Source organism: Ailuropoda melanoleuca, chromosome X (genome assembly GCF_002007445.2).
Source record: "Ailuropoda melanoleuca isolate Jingjing chromosome X, ASM200744v2, whole genome shotgun sequence".
NCBI classification, from domain to species: Eukaryota; Metazoa; Chordata; class Mammalia; order Carnivora; family Ursidae; genus Ailuropoda; species Ailuropoda melanoleuca.
Genome location: NC_048238.1, coordinates 44,286,658 through 44,311,672, shown reverse-complemented (window position 1 = coordinate 44,311,672; position 25,015 = coordinate 44,286,658). Strand labels below are relative to the sequence as shown.

The following is a 25,015-nucleotide window of genomic DNA, read 5'->3' as shown; positions in this document are numbered from 1 at the left end:
CATCCATTTGGAGTTTATCTTTGTGTACGGTGTGAGAGAGTGGTCAAGTTTCATTCTTTTGCATGTAGCTGACCAATTTTCCTGGCACCATTTATTGAAGAGACTGTCTTTTTTCCACTGGATGTTTTTTCCTGCTTTATTAAAGATTAGTTGCCCAAAGAGCTGAGGGTNAGATTAGTTGCCCAAAGAGCTGAGGGTCCATTTCTGGGTTCTCTATTCTTAAATTTCCCTTTTGATTTCTTTTTTGGATTCACTGGTTCTTTAGGAGTGTGTTGTTAGTTTCCACACATTGTGAATTTTCCAGTTTTTCTCCTATATTGATTTCTAGTTTTGTACCATTGTGGTTAGGAAAGATACTTGGTGTAATTGCAGTCTCTTAAATTTGGTAAGACTTGTTTTGTAACTTACTATGTAATCTATGTGGGAGTGTGTTCTATGTGCATTTGAGAAGAGTATGTATTCTGCTATTCAGTGAAATGTTCTGTATATTCCTATTAGGTTGCCATTTGCAACAATATAGATGGAGCTAGAAAGTATTACAGAGAATGTATAAATCAGAGAAAGACAAATACCATATGATTTCACTCATATGTGGAATTTAAGAAACAAAACAAATAAGCCAAGGGAAAAGATAGGCAAACCAAGAAACACACTCTTATCTGTAGAGAACAAACTGATGGTTACCAGGGGGGAAGGTGGCAGGGGGGATTGGTTATATAGGTGATGGGCCTTAAGGAGTACACTTGTGATGAGCACCAGGTGTTGAATGGAAGTGTTGAATCAGTATATTGTACACCTGAAACTAATATCACACTGTATATTAACTGGAATTTAAATAAAAACTTTTTTTAAAAAGTATAGTTTAAATTCAACATTTCCTTCTATTCTGTCGGGATAATCTATCCATTGTTGAAAGTAAGGTGTTGACATCCCCCATCATTATGTATTGTTCTCTGTTTCTCCCTTCACATCTGTTAGTATTTGCTTTTAATGTGTTTAGGTGCTCAGTATTGTGTGCATATAATTTACAATTGTTATATGTTCTTCGAATTAACCCCTTTATCATTACATAATGACCTTCTTTGTCTCTTGTTACAGGTTTTGAGTAAAAGTCTATTTTGTCTGATACAAGTATAGCTACCCATGCTCTCCTTTCGTTTCTGTTGCATGGAATATCTTTTTCCATCCCTTCACTTTGAGTCTACATGTATCGTTAAACCTGAAGTGAGTCTCTAGTAAGCTGCTGGGTTTTGTTTTTATTTAAATTCAATTAATTAACATATAATGTATTATTTGTTTCAGGGGTACAGGTCTGTGATTCATCAGTCTTACATTGATACCCAGTGCTCATTTAACGCATACCCTCCCCAGTGTCCGTCACCCAGTTACCCCATCCCTTTACTCCCCTCCCCTTCAGCAGCCCTCAGTTTCCTATAATTAAGGGTCTCTTACGGTTTGTCTCCCTCTCTGGTTTTGTGTTGTTTCATTTTTTTTCCTCTCTTCCCCTATGATTCTCTGCCTTGTTTCTTAAATCCACATATCAGTGAGATCATATAATTTGTCTTTCTCTGATTGATTTATTTCACTTAACATAATACCCTCTAGTTCCATCCGTGTTGTTGCAAATGGCTAGATTTCATATTTTGATGGCTGCATAATGTTGCATTGTATATATATTTATATACCACATCTTCTTGATCCATTCATCTGTCAGTGGACATCTGGGCTCTTTCCATAGTTTGGTTATTGTGGACATTGCTGCTATAAACATTGGGGTGTAGGTGCCCCTTGGGATCACTACATTTGTTATCGTTGGGGAAAATAGCCAGTAGTGCAGCTGCTGGGTCTTAGGGTAGCTCTATTTTCAACTTTTTGAGGAACCTCCATACTGTTTTCCAGAGTGGCTGCACCAGTTTGCATTCCCACCAACAGTGTGTGAGGGTTCCCCTTTCTCCACATCCTCCCCAACATCTGTCGTTTCCTGATTTGTTGATTTAAGCCATTCTGACTGGTGTGAGGATGATATCTCATTGTGGTTTTGATTTGTATTTCCCTGATGCCGAGTGGTTTTGAGCACTTTCTCATGTATCTGTTGGCCATTTGGATGTCTTCTTTGGAGAAATGTCTGTTCATGTCTTTCTCCCATTTCTTGATTGGATCTTGTTTTTTTAATCCACCCAGCCACTCCATGCCTTCTAATTGGAAAATCAGTACGCCAACATTTAGAGTGATTATTGATAGGCAGGGACTTGGTAATGCCATCTTATTGTTTTCTGGCTGTTTTGTATTTTCCTTGTCCTTTCTTCCTCTCCCTGCCTTCCTTTGTGAATTGATGGTTTTCCATAGTAGTATGGTTTGATTCCTTTCTGTTTATCTTTTTTGTATCTAATCTAGGTTTTTGCTTTGTGGTTAACATGAGTCTTATATAAAACATCTTGTAAGTCTTTTTTAAGCTGATTACGACTTTGATCACACACAAATATTCTACCCGTTTACTCCCCCCAACCTCATTTTATGTTTTTAATGTTCAGTTTACCTCTTTTTAAATTGTATATTCATTAACAAATTATTTTAGCTCTTACTATTTTTTAATATTTTTGTCCTTTAAACTTTATCATCCATGGGTGATTCTTTTTTTTTTGTTTTTGTTTGTTTTTACAAACCCTTGTATCAAGGGCTGACTTTCAGTAGATCGCAGCAAGGGTACTGCTCTGTCGTGTACGAAATCCCGACCCAGAAGCAGGTCATCTACGAATGGTTTAGCACCAGGTTCTGCACCCTGTTTCCCCGGGACCAAGGGCTCTGAGCCCCAGACCCTGGTCCTGACACGCAGTGGGGCCAGCAGGGACAGTGGGGGACCAGCTATCTGAGGCCAACTGGGGCGCTGTGGTGCTGCCGTATCATTCCGCCTGGGCGAGATTCTGACTTAGAGGCATTCAGTCATAATCCCACAGGTGGTAGCCCATGGGTGATTCTTTAAGACCGTGTTCTCCTTGGGGCTCCTCAGAGTGGCTGTAGCTGGTTCATAGGCCACTGCAGGGTCTGTAGCTGAGACCAAGGTCTTTAGGTCTATTACCCAATAGGCAGGTGGGTGAGACTCCCCCACCCCAGTCCTTTGGCTTGTGGGGCTAGGTTCCCCAATTCCAACAAAGGCACTTTTGTCCATGGATGGATGCCAAATTGTTGCATAGGGGCAGTGAGATATGTCTTATTTGGCCATCATGCTGACATCACTGCTCATGCTCATATTGCTGTAACTTAATTTTTTTCCATTGTGCGTTTCATAGTGTCTTATTTCTTTGTATACCTCATAGTTTTTTGAATAATGGACATTTTTAATATTATAATGTGGCAACTCTGGAAATCAAATTCTCACCCTTCCCCAGGTTTTGTTGTTATGGTTTGTTGTTGTTTCTTTAGACTTTTCTGAACTGATTTCATAATTATGTGATCATTAAAGTCTATACACTTAGCTTAGTGGTTAGCTAGTGATTTGCTTTAAACTCCTGAACAAAAAAATGCATACTTCTTCCCCAGTCTTTCAAGGTAGGTTCTGTGTGTACGTTCGTATCTTCAGTGGCAATACTCGTATCTTCAGTATTCAACCAGGATGTTTACAACTCTGCCTTAGCCTTCACTTTTGACTTGCACAAAGCCGGATGATCAGTCAGGCGTGTGGAATTTAGGGCCTTCTCAGGTCTTTTCTGAGAATGTGCTTAACCTCAGGCATACATGTGGCCTTCTAGATTCCCAGGAGTCTGTGGAACTTTCCCAAGCCCTTATTCTCCCAAGCATCTCACTCCCCAGCCTTTTCCCCCCAAGCTTTCAGTTTGTCTATTGTTTAACCCAATTGTATGCCTTGGCCCAGGAAGCAGGAATTAATGCATTTACTTTTTAATGTTTTCAACAAATGTTCACCCCACCCTTGGGAGCATTCCAGATCAGGCAAAAATGTTCAATATCTCAAACACTGTTGAAAATGCAAGCAAGTTTATTAAACAAGAATATATGGCTGGAGGTTTGGATTTGGGGGCCAGTAATAGTGAAAAATTTAATCATTCTCTCCCATTACCTTAGGGGCTAGTACTTGATGAGTTTTTAGACTTTGTGGTGGTATAGTAGGAGTAAGCAGTATAGAGTCTTCTGCTTTGCAACTTGGTTCATGTCAAAAAGGAACTGTAGAGCATGTGGTTCCTCACTGTAGTGAGGAAGGTGAACAGGCTGAGAGCATGGAAAGCATAATGTAGTACTGAAGGCCTGATGGGATAAGACTGACCTATCAGCAAGTACGACTGCAGCATGTACAATGCAATAGTTGCTTATGTTCTTCCCAGTAGCATCCTCACAGAACAGTGAAATTGATCTCATTGGAGAAACTACCTTAAGGCAGACCATCTTACCTTGAGTCTTAAGTCCTTGCTTCTATTTGCTCCCTCTCTTTGTTGGACTTTCACAGTGGATGTCTTCTCAACACCATACTATAAGCAGCCACATACTCTTAAATATTTTATACACAAGGCTACTTTAAGCACTGTTTTAACACTGTCTTTTTCCTTTTTTTAAGAGCTGGGGTGGAAAGGAGAATGGCTTTGGACTTGCAGAATGTTGCAGAGACTTGCATATGATGGTAAGTAACTCTGGGATATGGGAGTCTTTTGGCAGAGCTATGTGTGGTCTCTTTTTGAGCCTTGCTTTACAGTGAATATATGGTATATTAAGTTGCCACTTCAAATCAGGACCTTTGAGGAACCTGAGATCAATTGAGACATAGCACACCTTGTCATAGAAATGCTTGGGCCTTCAGTGTGCTGACAAAAGGAAGAATCTCAGAAACACAGTGTATGTTATACCCAGCTCTTGAGTAGGAAGCTGTATTTGGTGAACAGTTTGAAAGTGTGGGAAAATCCCAGAAAGTATATTTGCTTGCATTCTCTCACTGGAACTGTGGGAACTCTGGGCATTATGGCACTGTTTTTAAGAATGAATGCTTGGGGAACAGTCCTGCCGTGAGGGTTATTGAGAACTTAAAATGTTCTATGTGTTTTCCGTATTTACTCCTCACGCTCATGCCCTGTCCTGCTCATACCTTTCATCCACGCTTAGGTTATAAGGTTAGGCCATCTTCCCTTCTGCTTTGATATGTTGTTTTGGAACCACAAGGCACAATTGGATTTGTTAAAAACAATTCTATGCCAAGAAGCAACTGTATTTTCCAGCAGATGTTGCTGCTTTTGTCAGTTGTGTATAGGACAAATAGCTGCAATGAAATTTAGTGAATTTATCTTAGCAAGCCTTTTCCCCTGGGAGAATGGTTCTTTTTCGGGTCAAAGTAAACTACAAATTAAAACAAATTACTTTCCCACCTTAGTTGGTATACTTTCTTTAGTTTGCATTATATGACTGAATATTGGGTAATACAGGAGGTAAGTGTTGTCTATTTAATAATCAAAGCTACATAAATCTTAAAGAGTATTCAGTTTAGAATTCTAATTATGAGAAAATGACTTTCATCTTAAAGTTAAGTTGGTTAATTCTGAGCCTCCTTTTGTATATCAAGCTTGTTCATTACGACCCTTGTCAAAACAGTATGATACACTCTACTAAGTTTGTATGTTGTCTGTCTTGGGCCCAGTCTGTGTTAAGAAATCGCACATCCTTTTATTTATTGATATTTGTTATATCAGTGAGACTTTGAAAAAATATGATGTGTACTTTAAAAGGAAGTAATACATATGCATGTTTTTTTAAATTGAAAGAATTATTGTATATAATAATTCTCCATTTTCAGAGGCAACCACTGCTACTAGTTTCTTTTAAGGGTTCATTTTAATGTGCATGCTCTTGTCTTAATTTTGTTTTTGCTTTTCTAGAGTTAAAGAGGATTTGTTGTCAGGGTCTGGTTCTTATTGACTTGGTACATCCCTGTGCAGAAAAGCATTTTGATACCATGGGAAGTGGTGTAGAATGGTATGAAAGGAGGGAGTATTTGAAGAATTAAAAAGATACACTAATGAAGCATAGTTTGAAGAAAATATTTCAGAAGGTGATGATATACACTGAAGTTTCCATAAGAATGTTCTTTTCCATTCCCAAGTTGGTACCTAGACCCTTGTATTTGTTCTCTATCCTTTCTTGGATTCTTATCATTATTACTTGGCAGACTTGCCTCTCTTTTTCCTCTTGAGAATACCTGCAGTCAGAATTGATCTCTTGAAAGAAAGGGCAACTGGTAACTTATATGTAAGAAATGTGAAGGCTTTTGGAGCTCTAGGCTCCATCCTCTTGATTTTGTGTTGTTATAAGATATCTGAGCCCTGCTAAGACAAGGGGTGAAGGCACTATAGCTGCTGACTACACTGCTCATTCTGCTGCTACAATGAGTTGGACAGATGGTTAGGACTTTGAAGGAAGATTTGGGGAGAAGATGCTATTTGATTCTTTTATGTGCTTTATACACAGAAATACCCACCCAGTGCAACTACACTACACTTTGAATTCTATGCAGACCCTGGGGCCGAGGTCAAAATCGAGAAAAGGGTGAGTCTCATTCAGACTTGTTCTGATAGAGTCTATGATGTACTGTAACGGGAGTTGACTTCTAGGACTCCTCAGATAAATGAGAGGATGGTTTTGAGCTGCATTGCTGCCCTCCCAAGTTAAATACACTTAGCAGCTTCTCAGGAATAACTATTTGTTGTATGCCCAGCTCTGATAGGTTTGGATCTTAGTTGGAACTGACTCCCTATGGGGAGGACACGACTCCCCTATGAGGCATTGCCATGACTGGTGCATTTTTCTCTTTCACAATTGAGATTTCCAACATTCAGTTTAATAGTCTGGATAGTGATCATTCAATTTTCTCTACTTAGCCAGTTTGTAAGAAGTCTATATATTGCTTAAAGGGTCCTGCTTCAATTATCTAGTCATTCCATATTCTTTGAGGAGATACTAAAATTCAGTTTTGTTTGTAAGTAACTTAGCGAATAAGATTTTTTTTCTACCTATAGCATAATACATAATCTTTCTAGATTAATGGCACCTTGAAAACAGCTGTAGTACATATCTAAAGTGGAAACCATTTTCATGGGTTTGGTCTTTGCTATGAATACAGAGGCTGTGGGAATTAGGTTTAAAAAGGGATAAGGAAGAGAAAAGAGACAAAACAGTAGACTAATAGAACAAACTGGTGGTTGCTAGAGTGGGGGTCGGTGAAATAAATAAAGGGGAATAAAAGTACACTGACGTGAGCCCTTAGTAATGTGTAGAAGTGCTGAATCATTATACTGTACACTTGAAACAAATACAACAGCGTATGTTAATTATACTTCAATTAAAAAATAACAAAACTTTTTTAAAAGGGATAAGGAAGAATATTAAATGTGTCTGACTATGTGCATTATATTTTGATACTGTTGTCTTCAAAGAAGCATTCTTGAGAATATTCTGTATATAAAATGGATATTTTGGGGGACCCTAAAGTTACCTTGATTTTAAGAGCATTCATTCAGTTAGGCTTCAACCTAGGGTGACATCTTGGTTTTCAGACAGCTGTCTTTTCGTCTTGTGGAAAGGGAAGCTAAGGTATTAACAGGGACTTCTAATAACTCTGTGTTTTTAATTTCAGACAACTAGTAACACACTACATTATATTCACATAGAGCAACTTGACAAGGTAAGAGGAATCTTTGACTGTTGGCTAGTTTCCTAATATTCAGTTTACTTTTTGTTCCTAACCAATTTTTTCTAATATAGATTTCAGAAAGTCCTTCTGAAATCATGGAATCTCTTACCAAAATGTACAGCATTCCTAAGGATAAGCAGGTATGATAGGTCCTACTATTTATCTAAAGGGTGTGGTTGTTATCCATGTAGATTAATGCTACATGCTGGGCTGGGAGGACAGCATATCAGAAAGAAAGGAGTCAGATCATGGGTAAATTACTCTGTGAGCCTTAGTTTCCTCATCCTTTATGAGGCCAACAACCACTGACTTCCTAGGTAGGTTCTTATGAGAGTTTGAGGAAGACTTGAAAGTTTGAGGAAGACATAAGCTGCTTTACACAAAGCAGCAAATCTAGTGTTAGTATCTCAACACTTTACATATGAAAGGAGAAAACATTTCATTGTGTTCTGTTCATTGTTATGGTGATAAAATATTTGATTTGATTAATAACAATCAGAACACTTGCCAAATGTCTTCAGCTTGTTACCTATCACTGTAGTGATACTCCTTGGCTTATGTTGGGATATTGGGACTCTCTGACCCTGTGTTTTGTGGCTCTCATTTTGTCAGGTAGCTTCAGAGTAGAACTGTTCTGTTTGACACCTTAACAAATAGCAACAATAAACTATTTTACCAAATATCCCAGGAGGTAAGATTTAGCCCTCAGAAAGTACATTCACCATTTTCATTGGTTTCCTAATTTAGGTCTTATATTCCTACAGATGCTGTTATTTACACACATACGACTGGCCCATGGCTTTTCTAATCACAGGAAACGATTGCAAGCTGTTCAAGCCAGGCTGCATGCAATATCTATATTAGGTAAGAGAATAACACTATAATTAACAGGCCCTGATTATGCGGTTTAGACATGATTTCCTTTGAGCTTCATCTGTCTTTGTTGCTGTGAGGATTATTTTATTTGTCTAGGTGGTAAGTTAAATTGTAAAATTGCCTGCATTTCTGATGTTCACTGTATTCATCATTCTTGAGCTCCTTAATGTTGTATTAGAAAATGGTATAATACTTACAGATTTATCACTTGGATTTAGTCTTGATTTTGGCCCCTTTTCTTTTAGATGGATGTTCGGGTAGTCCTCTCTCCTGGCCCCTATTCTTCCTCTTGCCATTTCATCTTCCTCTTCTGTCCCATCAGTAGTATAATTTTGAAGTTAGAAGGTATTCATTAAGAAGTTAATACTGTACGTTTTACTTTTACTTAAGAGTGGTAAAATGGAAAGGACACTGGTTTTGGAATCAGTCCTGGGCTCTCATCTGCATTCTGCAGATGATTAGCTACATGTTTATGCTTTTGTCCTATTTCTTTCTTTAATATTGGGACAGCACTTACCTTATAAGGCTGATACAAGGATTAAATGAAAGGATTAAGCACAGGCTAGGCACATAGAAGGGTATAAAATGGTAGCTTCCGTTAATATTGCCAGCTTTAGTTATGTTATTAACTTGTTTGTCTCTTTTAAACTATGAGTTCCTTCAAGTGAAATTCATACTCTTTTTGTACTCACACCTAGCATAACTTCTGGCGCTTTAATGGGTACATGTTTGTTAAACAAAATGAATGTGTTCATATCCTTTAGTTTGCACTTCAGGAGACTATGCCTACTATTACCTCTCAACTTTCACTCCACAGTGTCATACAAGTTTCTCACTTAGTCTGCAATAGTCCAAAATTCTGTTCTTTACAGCCTGTGTGTTTCCAGTGAAAAACTAAAGCAGCACATGAAGAGACTAAAATGGAAGTCAATATCCAAGGCATTATAGTTACTATATCAAGTAGTGATAGTACATAAAAAAATTAACTCTTTACCCTCTCTTCGTACTTCCATTCCCAAAAATCCTTGCTCATGACAACCGATACTAATAATAGGAGAATCTGTCAGGAGGTTATTTAGGGCTTATAACCATATCTGATTGATCTTCTAGAATTCAGCGATTCTGCCCTCCAATGCTGGTTGGAAGGGAATCTTTTCCCAGAACCAGTAGATGCCAAGAGGTTTGTCATTGGGCAGTGGCTTGACCACTGCCTTCTTGCCTAAAGTGTTTATTTCTCCTTTTGCAGTGTATTCCAATGCCTTGCAGGAGTCAGCAAACAGTATCTTGTATAATGGGTTGATAGAGGAGTTGGTAGATGTCCTTCAGATAACAGATAAGCAGCTTATGGTGAGTATTAATATTCTCTTGTGTATGTCAGGCTCATGTGTATTTATTTTCCTTTTGGTTTTTCCCAGGGGTTTAGAATGAACCCCAAGAGGGAAGTTTAGCTCTTTTACTTCTTCGTCTTTGGATATTTAACTACAGAGTTAAGTGCTGGATTTTCAATGTTATTCTCAACAGATCTCCATCTACCCCAAACCATTATCAGTAGAATGACTTTAATTTTGAGTTCTGGATATTAGCAACTTGGTTCAGTCATCTACCTTTCTTTAAGATTTATTTATTTATTTATTTTAGAAAGGCTGGTGGGGGGGAGGTACAGAGGGAGAGGATCTCAGGCAGACTCTGTACTGATCAAAGGGCTCAATCTCATGACCCTGAGATCATGACCTGAGTCGAAATCAAGAGTCGGATGCTTAACTGACTGAGCCACCCAAGTGCCCCCAGTCATCTACTTCTTATTTAATACATCACATGTTTACCTTCCATTTTCATAGGAGATTAAAGCTGCTTCTTTACGAACATTAACATCAATTGTCCACTTGGAGAGAACTCCCAAACTCAGCAGTATTATTGACTGTACTGGAACTGCCTCTTACCATGGATTTTTGCCTGTACTTGTACGGAACTGTATCCAGGCCATGATTGGTAAGTTTTGATGATTATTATTTTAAGTAGCAAGAACTTCACTCTTGCTTTTGTCAGTCTTTGTTTAACATCTTGCCATCTTAACATCAAATTCTAAGCTTGCTTTTTTTCTGTCTCTCCCAACCTCCCGTATAGATCCTTCCATGGATCCATACCCACACCAGTTTGCCACTGCTCTGTTCTCTTTTTTATACCATCTGGCCAGCTACGATGCTGGTGGTGAAGCCTTGGTCTCCTGTGGAATGATGGAAGCCTTATTGAAGGTGCTCTGCTTTTTTTTAAAAAATACATTTGTGGGGAAATCAACTAAGAGCAGGTGTGCAGAGTTACAAATTTGGAATGGTTAACAGTGAGAACGGATAGCATAAGAAAGCTTACCCAGAAAATGTTATTCTTAATTTTTCTAGTTTTCTAGTTTGGCATTCTAGTTATCTGTCTCATTAACAACTTTTAAGAGCAGCTATTTCCATAGTCTAGCATGATGTGAGAGTCAGGAGGCTCCAGGTACTAGTCAAGACTAGCCATATCTTATCATGACCTTAGGCTGTTACCCTAAAGAAAAAATATGGTAAAGGTACTTTGTAAATTGTGCTATTAAGGTAATAGGCTTTACTCTGTGCTTGGCACTGGACACCACCTTTTTTCTCCCTGAATATTTTATTTATTACTGAAAAGTAATTTTATGTCCCATTATCTCAGAAGGTTGAGTCCCAGAAGTGATAGAGCTGTCATTTGACAAACACCTGTTTTTTTCTCCCACACTGTACTTGCCTCCCTGAGACCCTAGACTGCATGTTTCCAAAAGAATACATTATTCACAGTTTTGTATCTTTTCGTTTGATTGGCTTTGCCTTTTTTCCTCTCCTCAATAGGTCATAAAGTTTCTTGGCGATGAGCAGGACCAGATCACATTTGTCACCAGAGCTGTCAGAGTGGTTGACCTCATCACCAACCTGGACATGGCAGCTTTTCAATCCCATAGTGGACTTTCTATCTTCATTTATAGACTTGAGGTATTATTATACAAGGAGCACTTTGCATAGACATACCCAGTAAGAGCCAAGCCTAGGAAATATCGTAATAACCGTAAAGAGCCATCTTATCCCTTTTCTGTTTAGAAACCAGTTTTATAATCTGCCTGTGACATTCTTTCATTGTAATTATTTTTAACTCCTGGTATATATATAGGATTTTCTTACTACTTTTCCCTTGATTGTAGCATGAAGTAGATTTGTGTCGAAAAGAATGTCCATTTGTGATCAAGCCAAAGATCCAGAGACCCAGTACTACACAAGAAGGAGAAGAAATGGAAACTGATATGGATGGTAATTTTAACAGTTACTAAGTCAGTATTTTTGTGCTTGGCATTTTCTTATCATCCAACCCCAATTTTCATTCTTCCTCCTCATAAATTGCAAAGTGTGCAAGTGACTTGAGTGTGTATTTTCAGCAACAAAAGAGCGTTTTTCTACATAAGTGATTTGTGTATTGTTTTTCTTGATAATTACAAAAGCGGGAGGCACAAGTTGTTGGGAATAGAGATGGAAGGTGAAGCAGATGGTAGAGCTACAGTAGAGCCCCACAGTCACTCTATGGGATGTTAATCTGTTTTATTTCAAGACTTAATAGCTGTTTTCTAAGTATTGGTTCATTATTTTCTTATTCCCACTAAAATGTAAGATCAGGGTACTGGTTTGTTCACTGCTCTGTCTTCAACAGTGCCTGATATATTGTAGGTGTTTAAATACGTGTTTGGGAAAGATAAGGAGAATGTAGACTCTAAAATGGGACCTTACAAAACTAGCAGGCTATTTTGAGAAGAAAGAGGAGAGGTGAAGAAGTTGTTGAATAGGGAACATGTTTTGAATCATGAAGTTAAAAAACTAGACAACCAGATATTCTTAATCTTTGGGTTGCATCATCATGTGTGTTCTTTTTTTAAAAATCTCCCTGCCCCCCATGCACAGTTGATGATAATAGTAATAAAAACAAAAAGCCCTTCCCCAAAACAGCTTTCTTAGAATTTAAATTCTTATCTTGATGACCCAGGATGTCATTACATGAATCCGTTACCATGCTTATGATAAAGGTACTAGAATTTATAATGCTTTTATTCTTGACACTCAACACCCATAAGATGCTGTTCCTTTTTCTCTATTGTTTTTCCTGAACACAGTTATTTACATGCATTGCTATCCCTAGAAACTCCTTTACCCAATTTCTATCTCTGGTTTATTGTGGGCAAGCTGGCATTTGGGTTCATGTGTGAGATCCCAGAGTGTTGATTAAAATGTGACATCTACTAAATAGAAGACTATTTAAAAGCTCCACTGTTTCTTATAAATCAGTGGTTGTCAAACTCGAGTGTGCATAAGAATAAATTAAAATGCTTGCTAAAGATGTAGATCTCAGGGGTATCTGGGTGGCTCAGTTGGTTAAGCATCCAACTCTTAATTTCAGCTCAGGTTATGATCTCAGAGTCGTGAGATTGAGCCCCACATCAGGTTCTGTGCTCAGTGTGGAGTCTGCTTGAGAGTCTCTCCCTCTCCCCCTCCTCCTGCTTGTGCACTCGTGTTCTCTATCAAATAAAATGAAATTTTTTTAAAGTTGTAGACCCCATCTGCAATGTTTGATTCAGTAAGTGTGCAAATGAAGACCAGGAAAGTCCACATTTTTAAAAAATTTTTTGAAGATTTTATTTATTTAGAGAGAGTGTGTACAAGCGGGAAGTGGGGATGGGAGAGAGAGAGAGAATCTCAAGCAGGCTCCCTGCTGAATGCAGAGCCCTACTTGGGGCATGTTCCCACAACCCGGAGATCATGACCTGAGCTGAAAACAAGAGTTGGACACTTAAACTGAGCCATCCAGGCACCCCAGGAAATTCACATTTTTAACAACCAATCCAAGTGATTCTGCTGTATTTGTAGAGAAAATTTTATGTTCAATAAAAGGGTTACAAAACTGTAAGTTTGTGCTTCCTGTATATAAGTAGGCACAAGTTTGTATGTTTGTGTGTAAAAAGTTTGGAAGAAAGTATTTCAAAATGTAAACAATGGTTTATTACTGATGGAGCTTTATTATATTTTACAAATTGTAAGAAGTAATTATGTATCTTGTACTTCATTAAAATTACAGAAAAGCTCTACCTACAGTCTGCTACCGACCAGTAGTGTGTGAAATTGCGTGGTTTACTTACCACTATTTTTCCTCCCACATTTGGTGGGTGAGAAATATTGAAGGGGATTTCTTTTGAAGGATTGTTTTTAACTTGCATGTCTTAAATAGCTTATGCTGTTACATACATTTCTGTTTGTTTGTGGAAAGCTTACATTTTTATTTTGGGTTTCAATATCATAGTCTGTCACCATTTTTATATCATTTATCTCATCTTAATGGAAAAAATTTCTCAATCCTTCTTTTGGCGGTACTTTTATTCTAACTAGTTTCTTTATCATAACTTATTTTAGTTGCAGATGTGACTATGGAAAGTAGTCCAGGCTCATCCATCTCTATGGAGCACCGGCTAGATGTTGAATTAAGGGCATCAAGTTCTAGCAGCAGCACTAGCATCTCCTCTGGCTCTGGCCCTGGCCCCCGTCCTGGTGAGTAGACAAGTAGATACACAGTCTTTCACACTGAATTACTAAACTAGTCAAGAAGGTACTTTGGGAGCAGCTATTATTAATGGTACATTTGGAGGTTTGCTTGTTAGGACTATGCATGTTACTTGGCCATTCTAGTGTCTATTTTTTCGTATTAACATTTATTTCATAGCATTTCATAGTTTTCCAACTGTTCATACATTGATTATTTTATCAAAACAGCGATGTCAGCAGATGTCTAAAACAGGAACTGAGGATCAGAGAGTTAATCTTTTTACTTGCACTTTTACTTCAGTCTTTTCATTAAAATGAAGTGCATTAGTCTTGTGTAGTCCTTGGTGATTTATTTTCCCAATTTCAAAGCTTAGTAAGTAAGTATTCTTCCCAACATCCAGAGATCTCACTTTGAATGTCTGCTAGTGTTGATATAGTGTATATGCATCTCTTAAAAATTTGTTTCATGTGCCTGCTCATTGTGGTCTAATGGTGAACTCAGTATAATCCTCCATCTTTGTCCCTTGCCAGGAGTCCAGTGTATTCCGCAAAGAGCAGCACTTCTCAAATCCATGTTGAATTTCCTCAAGAAGGCCATTCAAGACCCTGCTTTCTCAGATGGCATACGACATGGTATTTGATTTTAGAGTCTTTCTTGAAGGATCTTTGACTCTCTCCAAAGATTAGTTCTTTTGATACTTTTGATACTGATGCTACTCTTTTTTTTAATAAGACAGACGTAAGAAAAGGCATGCCATTTTGAATAGCTTTTAGTCATTTTTTAGTGTTACTTTTCCTACACCTAAGGATTCTCTAGCTATTTTCATAGTGATTCACCTGTTTTTTCCTTTTTCAGCTTTTGACTCTGTGCTCTCACCTCTAGCCTGCTACTCTACTATGTCTGTGTCTGTATTCTTTTGTTCTCTGACCCACTGTTAAGAGGCTATTTCATGGACAAGGAATAAATAATAGAATATGAGGAGGAGATGAGTAGAAATCATTAGACTGGAATCAACACAAGAGTTTGTTTACCACAGTGGTGGTATATATAATATATTGCTCCATCATCTCTACCCATCAGACTACTTCTGGACTGATCACATTCTCCTTGATGTTCACTTCTCTTTTCTCTTAGTGATGGATGGTTCTCTCCCTACCTCCCTGAAACACATCATCAGTAATGCAGAATACTATGGCCCATCACTCTTCCTCCTAGGTAAGTGGTATTGATAGTTGGTTATACCAAGCTGGAATAACCTGTCAGAGTTCTCTATGTGTTTTATATCCTTATAGGGTTTTACTGTCCACGTTTATCCACTGTGTTATTATGTATCTTTCTAGTTGGTGATGAAATAATGGTCAGAATTCAGTTTCAAATGCCAAATATACCTTCTATAAGCAGTATATTATAAATAATTTGTGGTAAGTAATATTGTACATTTGTGCTCTACTTAACATTGCAAGTGTGATAAGAAGCATGTCTTTATTCTCTGGTTGGTCCCTAATCTTGGTCTGGAAAATTCAGTCAGAATGGTTTCCATTCTTAGAATTGAATGTCAGACCCACAAACTGTAATAGAGAAAATTGTTTCTTGCTGTAGAAAATGCAGTTTGGGAGGCTGTGGATACTTTGTAATTATTTGTAAAAATGCCTGTGCAATTTTATGTTGGCAATACTCTGCGTATTGCTGTTGTTAAAACCTCATTTTTATTAATTGTCATTTATTGAGTGCCATACATATTCAGGACAGTGAGATATGACAGTTTCTAGAATTCTCCTTAAAACTAAAGGAATGTAGTGGGGAGTGTAAAAATAGAGAAAACCTCCTTGTACCAGTAGCACATGTTTTTTTTAATTGGCGTATCTGGAGTGAGTAGTTTTGGCTACTACAGTTTAGGTTGTTGTTCCCTTGCTGAAGCAAATTCGGGTTTTTATATTTTAAGTTTGTATCCTATGACCTTGCTAAATTCACTTAGTAGTTCATAATTGCTTTGTTAATTTCTTAAGATATTTTGTATAGTCTTGTCATCTACAGATAGTTCTTTTTTTAATAATTATTTTGCTTTTTATGTCTTACTGCATTGGCAAAGATTTCCAATTAAATGCCAAATAGAGGTAGTGAGAATGGGCCTCTTTGCTTTGTTCCTGAGCTTAGGGGAAAGCATTCAGTATTTCACCATTAAATTTGAGGTTAGCAGAAGGTTTTGTTCCTCTTTATCAGGTTGAGGAAGTGTTCTCTTACACTAGAGCAACTTGCACCCTCCCAAGGTTAGGTTCATATGGCAGAACTCATGACAGCAGTTCTTTAGTATGATTGAAGATTTGTTACACAGGTGGAGATGTCCCAAGTCACGATGCAGGGAAGAAGGATGGCTCTCTCTGGGTGAAAGCCCAGAAACAGAGAGGGAAAAGCAAGTGCAGAGGCATCTTATAAAGGGGAAGTTTAAAGGAGGCAGCAAGAGGACATGTGTGCTTATGGGGTGGAGGTGGGGAGCAGGTGAGCCCTCATAATGACCCAGGAAGCCAGAAATGAGACTTGGAGCACTAAAGCAAACATTAGTGGAGGTCAAAATTCCTTGTCTAGAGTCTTAATTCATCCCTGCTGTTTGAATTAGCATAGTAACCTTCCTTGTTTCCTGTAAATAACTTGTACTTGAGAGGGACCAAATTTGCAAAGCCAACTCAAAATAATTAGGCCAACAATTATTATTGTAGCTCCATAAATGATAGTGTGGAGCCTTTCACCCTAGCCAGAAGGAGACAGCCAGGAAAAGAAATTAATGGGGGCCTGATAATCTCTTGGCACATTTTTTAATGTAGTTGACTATTTATTTTGTTGTTTTATTTGAACTATTCTGGATACCTTACCTGTATTATTGACCCATGTGCAGCAGGAAGTCCCCTTTAAGGCACAAACACCACCTTAAAATAACAGTAGTTTAATACCAATCTGTTTTAAGATTTTATTTATTTATTTATTTATTTATTTATTTATTTATTTATTTATTTATTTATTAGAGTGTGCATGTGCATGCACAGGTGGGGGTGGAGCAGGGAGGGAAGGGGGAAAGAATCTCAGGCAGACTCCGCATTTGGCGTGGAGCTCAGCGCGAGGCTTGATCCCACGACCCCAAGATTGTAACCTGCCCTGAAACCAAGAGTTGGATGCTCAACTAGACTGCTTTGTCCCTCATTAAGCGCTACTAAGGCTTGAGCTGTTTGGTTTATGTGGTTGGCCAGGAGTTGTGCCATTGTTTGGGTAGCCTCTATAAGATGCATCTATGTCACAGAATTAAAAACACCTAATCTTGTGCCCATTACACCAAAGATGGTGATGCAGCCCAATACAAAAGATAAAAAGATGGCCCAGTGCTCCCTTCTGTGGCAAGACTTAATGAACAAGCTAGACATTCTGATTGGATCTGGGGTACCTGGATACCAAATACCCATAGGACACAGGTCAGGGTGTATGGATTAGAAGGGAGCAGTTGGTGGAGTAGAGTGTATGTATGACCTTGCTGAACAGTTGTGTCAGAGGAGATCCAGTAGCCCAAGGGGGCTTGAGGGTGGAGTTTCCAGTGGCCAAATTACATCAGGGCAGACATGCAAGGGCAAAATAGTCTCAGCAAGAGGGGCATCATTGTCTAGACTCTGGATTGATGGGGAAGGCTAGGAAGGGCATGAAAAAGTAAGGAAGCATGTTGTGAGGTTGTGCTATCCTGCTGCGACAAATCTGTGCTAAAACCAACCAAATAAGGATTCTGAGTCTTCCTAAATTCAACCTCTGACTCTTCTACCCCGTTTTATACCCAACTGTATCCCTTTTTAATTTCCCCAACTTCTTTTTCTTCTGTCGCTTCCTGTCTTGGCCCTGCTGCATTTTAGTCTGTTTAAATACACTTGTGCTCTGTTCTAGCCTAGCTGATGCCAACACCATGATGGTTATTATGGACTACTTAACCAGAGAGGGTGGCAGGTAGTCAATATGAATATTGAAGACCTCCCAGGGGACAGGAGTTATTTGTATAACTGATTGCCCGGGCTTGGGCACATGTGAATATTGCTAGAGTTTTTTATATAAATACTGTCTTTCAGGTTGAGGAAGATGGGAAATGTTGGTACAGTGACGGTGGTATAATGGAAAGTAAAGTGTGAGACTGTCAGATTAGGGAAAGTCAGCTGATGGGGCCATTGGAATTGTGATGAGTGATGTAGCCACCCATTACAGGGGCAGTTAACATTTGGGGCTTTCACTACTGAGGCCGGGACTATCTTGTGCTGAAATCATCATCTAGGATACTGAGTTGATGGGAGTCCTGGCCTAACCCCAAAACTTTGATGGAAGGTTTTATTCATTTGAGAAATAATTACAGAAGTGATTGATTTTCAGTATTCTTTGTCTCTAGTAGTTACAGAGTAATTTCTTACAGGGAACCGTGGACTGATTGAACATCTCTAAGCAGTTGAGGTCACAGCATGGGCATAAACCAAAGAGCTTGACATTGAGTTGGAATGGTAGACTCCCAGACGCAGGCCATGAGCCAAATTTGACATTGCTAGGCCAACCAGAACCAGAGTGTTCCATAATATTTTCAGACCCGTTAAGACCTATAGGTCTTGACATGATGGAGGTGTCCATTTATTATTTAAGTCACAGGCATTGTTATCCTGTAGTGGTTTCCCATTCATTATCTCTAATAGGGTGGATCCAGAGCTAGCGTCCCTACTTAAGAATGTTAGTACTGGGAACTAATTTAAGATTTTCCTTTTCTTTTTAGAAGAACCATAAAATTGTAGGTGTGGGAATAGGCAGACACCAAGACGTCCATTTCCTACAAAGAGGGAACCTCCAGTTAGCGAACCTTTAAAACTATTGTATTGGGAAAAGACTTCAGCAAAGACCTTTTTTTTTGTGGCATACAGAATAGTCGAAAGAGCAAAGGCCCTCAATTTTCAGTGGATCCCGTTCTGTTACCCACTCTAAATACAGGCACCAATCTAGCATAGGTTGCACCAAGATCAAAAAGGGGCGGTGTCTTCAAGTGAGAAGGGTTTCTTTTTGGGTATTACAGATTCATACATGGAAAGTGTTCCTTTTATGGCTAGAAAAGGAATAGGGAGGTCCTTGTTGCATTTTGTTAGGATGCCATATGACTTGAAAGGTTGAGAATTCAGGATAACTAAGAAAAAGTGGGTAAAAGAGACCAGTTAGGAGACCATTGTCCATTTTTTTAAATTTAAGAGCAGGCCCTTAAGTAGGCTATTATGATTTTGTGTTAGGTCTGCTGTCTGCAGGTGATAAGACAAATTGGAAGATCAGGTGATGCCTTGTTTTTATTGTCCATGCCCATTCTGAATGAATAAAATGTGTACTCACATCAGAGTCAGTGTTATTTTGAATCTAAAAGCAAACATATAGTGAGGCCTATATTAAGTGTTGGCAATAGCATGGCAGGAGGAATAAACCAAGAGCAGGCTTGTGTAACATTGAATCTTTGTGAGGGAATAGTAACTTGCACCAGCAGATTGGGGCAGTGGCTCAATAAAATGAATTTGCTGGTCAGAGAAGGATTCCCATTGACCATGATGCCAATGGCAGGACAGGGTGCAAAGATGACATTGGTAGGCAGAATTTGAGCCAGGGCCAGTAGCATTGGATGCTATGGCATTGAGCCCAAATATTAAGGGTCTGGAGATTGCGATCGCTGGAAGTCTCATGGGACCTCTTGAGCTGAGGGCAGGGAGTAATATCTGAGCTTATTTGAGAAGTGTGAATAAATTAGTCAGCTGTGGCATAAAAATGAGCTTCCTATGTGACAGCCTTGGTATGAGTGAGACATCAGACTTTATAATTGTAGTATGCGAAATCTGAGCAGCAGTATGTTCCCAATGTAGAAAGCCTGATAGGTCATGATACTGAATGTGTTAACTTTTGAGCCCATCGACCAAAAACCCACTAAGGCTACCCAGTTAGCTACCATCCAGGAGTCTATAAAAATATGCACAATGATCATTATTGAGGTGTTCTCCGATGCCAAAATGACTGTGGTCTGCTCTCTAGTTGGGCTGACTCTTGAAGACCCATCCTTTATCAGGAGTGACCGGGTTATGGGTTGGAAAGCAGCAACTTTCCAGCCGGTTCCAACACATGTGATTGGTGTTACTGCCATCTGTAACATAAATGGACTCCCTTTCTACTGGATTTCCTATTCAATGAAGGTGTGTCCCTGTGCTATTAAGACAAAAGTCTGAGGCTGTGAGTTAATGTTTTGACTTATTTTGGACCTTTAATTATAATTTACTTTGCTCTAAACATTTTAAAAGATATTTCAGGTGTTTAATCCAGCTTTTAGTTGTTTTCAACAGAATGATTTGTTAAAGTATTGTGCCTTTTTTATCTTAAATTTCTATGTTAATGTATTTTTTTTGTGATCACCAATATGTTCGTTTTTCTTTTTCCTAAAGTCTTGTGTCTTATGTTAATTTTTTTTCATATTCCGAATCTCATGCTAGTTTTCTTACTCCTTTTTTTATAATGGTTATTCTTATATTTTATCGACATCTAAACTTTAAAAATTTCTTACTCCATCTTCTGCCGAACTGGACAAGATAAGGTCTTCAGCCTGTGCCTTCACATCACCCCTTTCTCGTCGTCTTCTTTGTCCTTTTTTTTTTTAGTAACTCTTTGACTTTCCTTTTCTGATTCATGTTTCAGTTTTGTTGGAGTACATCTTTGGGTAATTTTTGAAGTGTTATACCTCTTATTCTTTAAGAATTTTGTGGACATTTTTCCATTGTCTTCTAATGTTACGTATTGTAGATAACCATGATGTTAAACTGGTTATTGTTCCTTTGTAGGTAACTTCATTTTCTCTTTTGGAGTTTACAAATTTTACCGGGACATAACTTAGTTCTGGTTTTTTTTTTTTTCAATATTCTCTCATAGCACTTGGTTAGGCCCTTTTTAAAATCTGATAATTTTTTCTTGCTTCAGGAAAATTCTTTTGGTTCCTTTTAACTTACATATTCTCTCTTGGAAATCCTATTGTATAGCTAGTACGCCTACCATGTTGATCTCTTGTCACTTCCTGAGAGAATTTCTCTGCCTAATCTTTCAAGATGCCTATTGCATAATCGAAGTTTTAAAATTTTTTACAAACTTTGTAAATTTCTAACTATTTCCTTATTCTTGAAGGACCCTTTTTTGTCTTAACACGTTATTGCTGTTTTATGGGTTTTAAGAGTTATTTTTCATTACTTAACTCTTAGGAGTCAGTTGCTAGGTTCCACATGGAGCCAGTTGGTTTTTGTGTTTCCTTTTTAAATTCTAATATTTGGTCATCTGTTAATTTTAAAAGATGGTTTAAACTGTCCCATTGCACATAGCATTATGACATAGCATTATAGTTATAGACCATGATAAAATAACAGATTTGATGTCTTAGTAACCTCTAGTAGAACACTAGAACCTCTAGTAGTAAAATTGAATACTCAATTTTAGTAACCTTTTGTAATATAGACATTTGTAAAAAAAAAAAAAAAAAAGAAAGAAAGAAAAAAAAGGAAAAAAAAGTCTATGGAAGGTTGTATACCGGTAAGGAACCCAAAAAAGGACTTCCATTTTCCATAGGTTTGTAGTCCATCAGAAGTCCCAAAGGCCATTGACAACTATTGGTCCCCCTTAATTGTCATGTATTTGCCCTTTCAGTGACATTTGGAGTAGATGAAAGGTGCTCTGTTCACCATCTTGAACTGAGAAAATCCTCTGGTTTCTTTTAGATCACAGTTATCAGCATTACAGCTTTGTTTTATATGTAGTTTATTAATATTTTATGTGTGCGCACCCTCTTTGTCAGGTTTTAAAATCAAAATTTTTTAAATCTCATACAATGAGTTGGGAAGGCTTGTCTTAATTGCTCCTAGAAGGTTTAATAACCTCACATCTAAAACTGTCAGTTTAGGGATACCTGGGTGGCTCAGTCGGTTAAGCATCTGCCTTCAGCTCAGGTCATGGTCCCAGGGTCCTGGGATCAAGTCCCACATCGGGCTCCTTGCTCAGCAGGGAGCCTGCTTCTCCCTCGGCCTGCCGCTCTTCCTGCTTGTGTGCACACGCGCTCGCTCTCTCTGATAAATGAATAAATAAAATCTTTTGAAAAATAATAAAACTGTTGATTTGGTGCCTTTCTCTTACTTGGTATTTTTACTTTTAAAAATTCTTGTGGTTATTAGGCTAGTCTGCTTTGCTATCATTTCTTGAGAGTCAGTTTTTATGACATTTTCTTACAAAAGCATTGCATTTCACTTGTTAGCATACAGTTTGTAAAAGAATTTTATTCTGAATCTGGTTAGATCTCCTTATGTCATTGCTGACATATTGCTTGCTTTTCTTGGGTTTCCCATAAGCTTGTAAGCTTTTTCAGTCTTTTCAGAGGGTTAGTTACTGGTTTTAAATATTCATGCTATTTGTTTGCAGTTCATTAAATGCTATTTTTTTCTATTTCTAGCTTCACTTTTGGTTATCTTTTAATGAATGCATTAATTTCCTCTTGAGCACTGATAATAGTCTATACAGCCATATTAAATATCATATTGTCAAAAATTGGTCAGATTAATACCTAAGAACTCTTAACATTGCTAATAGTATTTTAAAATTGCTAAAAGGCTTTTGAGAAGACGTTTTGTCCATTCCATCAGTTGTTTACATTCATTTCAACCGAGCAAACCACCCCCCATCTTAGATATTTTCCCTGCATTTTAAACAAAAAAAGGATGTGTTTTTAGATTTATCAGTTCTCATAATTGTGTACTGGTTTATATCCATGGTGGTTCATGTATTTAGTGGAATGGTATGCAGCCATTCAAATGGAATGAACTGTAGTGTAGTGACAGAGAAATTAAAGGAGAATATATGGTGTATATTATAATTTAAAAGAAACAGGTTATATAGCAATATAATTTATACATATTTCTTAATGAAATTATATATATTTAAGATGTAGAACATGATCTGGTGTGTACATAAGTGAAATAGTTTCTATCATCAAACTAATTAACAAATCATCTCACATAGTTAACCTTTTTTTTAATGTGATGAAAGCACCTGAAATCTACTCTCTTGGTATATTTTTCAGTATTCAATATGGTATTATTAATTATCATTATACGTGTACATTGCCCATAAAAATCTTGAAGGTTTGTCACCTAATTCTTAACAGTGATCTTCTAATGGAACAGTATTAGGAGCTTTCATTTCAGAAGTACAAGTATTTAAATTGTTGTACGTAGAGTATGTGTTTTTTAAGCCTGGAGTTTTGTTGTTAATACCTGTGAAGAATCTCTCAGTTTCTTCTATTTCTCATCTTTTTTAGCTACTGAAGTGGTGACTGTGTTTGTATTTCAAGAACCATCACTGCTCTCCTCACTCCAGGACAATGGATTAACAGATGTTATGCTTCATGCACTGCTTATCAAAGATGTGAGTCCTTTACTGCTTCTCTGTAAAGAATGCTCTGTGCATACCCCTCCCTGCAATATGCCCTTCCCCTACTATCTCTCTATGCAATACCCTGGTCAAAGTTTCATGGCATCTACACTTGAACGCTTTTAGAGGTCTTCAAACTCACTTGATCTTCTTTCTAGGTTCCTGCCACCCGTGAAGTCCTTGGCTCCCTCCCAAATGTATTCAGTGCACTCTGCTTGAATGCCCGAGGTCTTCAGTCATTTGTACAGTGTCAGCCTTTTGAACGTCTTTTCAAAGTTCTTCTGTCTCCAGATTACCTCCCAGCCATGCGAAGGAGGAGGAGTTCTGATCCTCTTGGTAAGTCACCAGAATTTATCTTATAATAATGGGTTTGCTGTTGTGCCAAGATTTTAGATGACTATCAAGCCACCAATTGGCAAGGAAACCCTTTCTTGACCTCACATCATTTCTCTGGCTAGGTATGCTAGAGGGCTTAATGGGAATTATCACTATAGTTATCACTATGCTACTATTTGTGTGTGTGTGTTCAAAAGTTCAAAGTTTTAATCCAAAATTGTACTACTTTTGGGAAAACCAAACTTTGGCCACAGATTGGGGATTTCAGAGGGGAGGGGGTGGAGGGAAGGGGTAATAGGGTGATGGGTATTAAGGAGGGCACGTGTTGTGATGAGTACTGGCTATTACACATAACTAATGAATCATCGAACACTACATCAGAAACTAATGATGTACTACTATACAGTGGCTAACTGAACATTAAAAAAAAAAACACCACCACCACTTTGGGCATAGAAACCTTTCCCTTCCTAGGCCACTGAAGGGAGCAGATCTCAGGTGCCCTGAGTGGCTCCAAATCTTCAGGCGGTACCTCCAGGCCATACCCTCACGCTCCAATTGGCTGTAGCATTTGGGCGGGTCAGAAGCAGAACTGTAGGAGAGTGACTCACAGAGGCTGTGCCCCCTCCTCTTGGGTTAAGGCAAGAGGGGCAGTGCTGGATTCCCACGTGGACTCCCAGGAGGCGGTACCTGCACTGCACTACTACCTCAGTGGGAGAACCCAGGGGAGCAGGAATTAGCCAGTGGGGTCTGGCAGAAGGGGAAAAGGGTCTCCTTAGGAATCCAGATTTCCACCTGTCATCATTCTGTGCCACTTTGACGCCTCAGTGGCCAGAGGTTGAGAGAGGCTAAGGACTTGCTCCCAGTAACCTTTGGATATTGGCAAATAAGGGGTGGTGTTCCTTGGACTATCAACAGTTCATTGTTAGATGTACTGTCATGGTGCTAGTGAAAAACGTGTATTAGGGGCAGTGTATTTCCAGATCCTCTGTCTAGTCTGTAGCAACAGGAGATACAAAGTCCTGAGGCGCTGATCTTAGTAATCTTCTATTCTAA

The 25,015-nt window shown here is 38.4% G+C and overlaps 1 protein-coding gene across 14 annotated transcripts in view; it reads left to right on the top strand.

The window, feature by feature from the left end:
- The window catches only part of HUWE1 (HECT, UBA and WWE domain containing E3 ubiquitin protein ligase 1), a 164,038-nt gene that overhangs the window by 59,914 nt on the left and 79,109 nt on the right, over nucleotides 1-25,015 (top strand). For 12 of the 14 annotated variants that reach the window (XM_034649608.1, XM_034649610.1, XM_034649619.1 and 9 more), the window contains 15 exons: nucleotides 4,565-4,627; nucleotides 6,460-6,537; nucleotides 7,625-7,672; nucleotides 7,753-7,821; nucleotides 8,446-8,545; nucleotides 9,783-9,904; nucleotides 10,396-10,546; nucleotides 10,682-10,809; nucleotides 11,419-11,559; nucleotides 11,766-11,871; nucleotides 14,014-14,148; nucleotides 14,674-14,775; nucleotides 15,278-15,358; nucleotides 23,511-23,617; nucleotides 23,782-23,959. In XM_034649608.1, coding sequence (XP_034505499.1) covers nucleotides 4,565-4,627; nucleotides 6,460-6,537; nucleotides 7,625-7,672; nucleotides 7,753-7,821; nucleotides 8,446-8,545; nucleotides 9,783-9,904; nucleotides 10,396-10,546; nucleotides 10,682-10,809; nucleotides 11,419-11,559; nucleotides 11,766-11,871; nucleotides 14,014-14,148; nucleotides 14,674-14,775; nucleotides 15,278-15,358; nucleotides 23,511-23,617; nucleotides 23,782-23,959 — 1,609 coding nt within the window. The remainder of the gene's footprint in view (nucleotides 1-4,564; nucleotides 4,628-6,459; nucleotides 6,538-7,624; nucleotides 7,673-7,752; nucleotides 7,822-8,445; nucleotides 8,546-9,782; nucleotides 9,905-10,395; nucleotides 10,547-10,681; nucleotides 10,810-11,418; nucleotides 11,560-11,765; nucleotides 11,872-14,013; nucleotides 14,149-14,673; nucleotides 14,776-15,277; nucleotides 15,359-23,510; nucleotides 23,618-23,781; nucleotides 23,960-25,015) is intronic. The other 2 variants (XM_034649613.1, XM_011234250.3) reach the window with 1 other exon arrangement.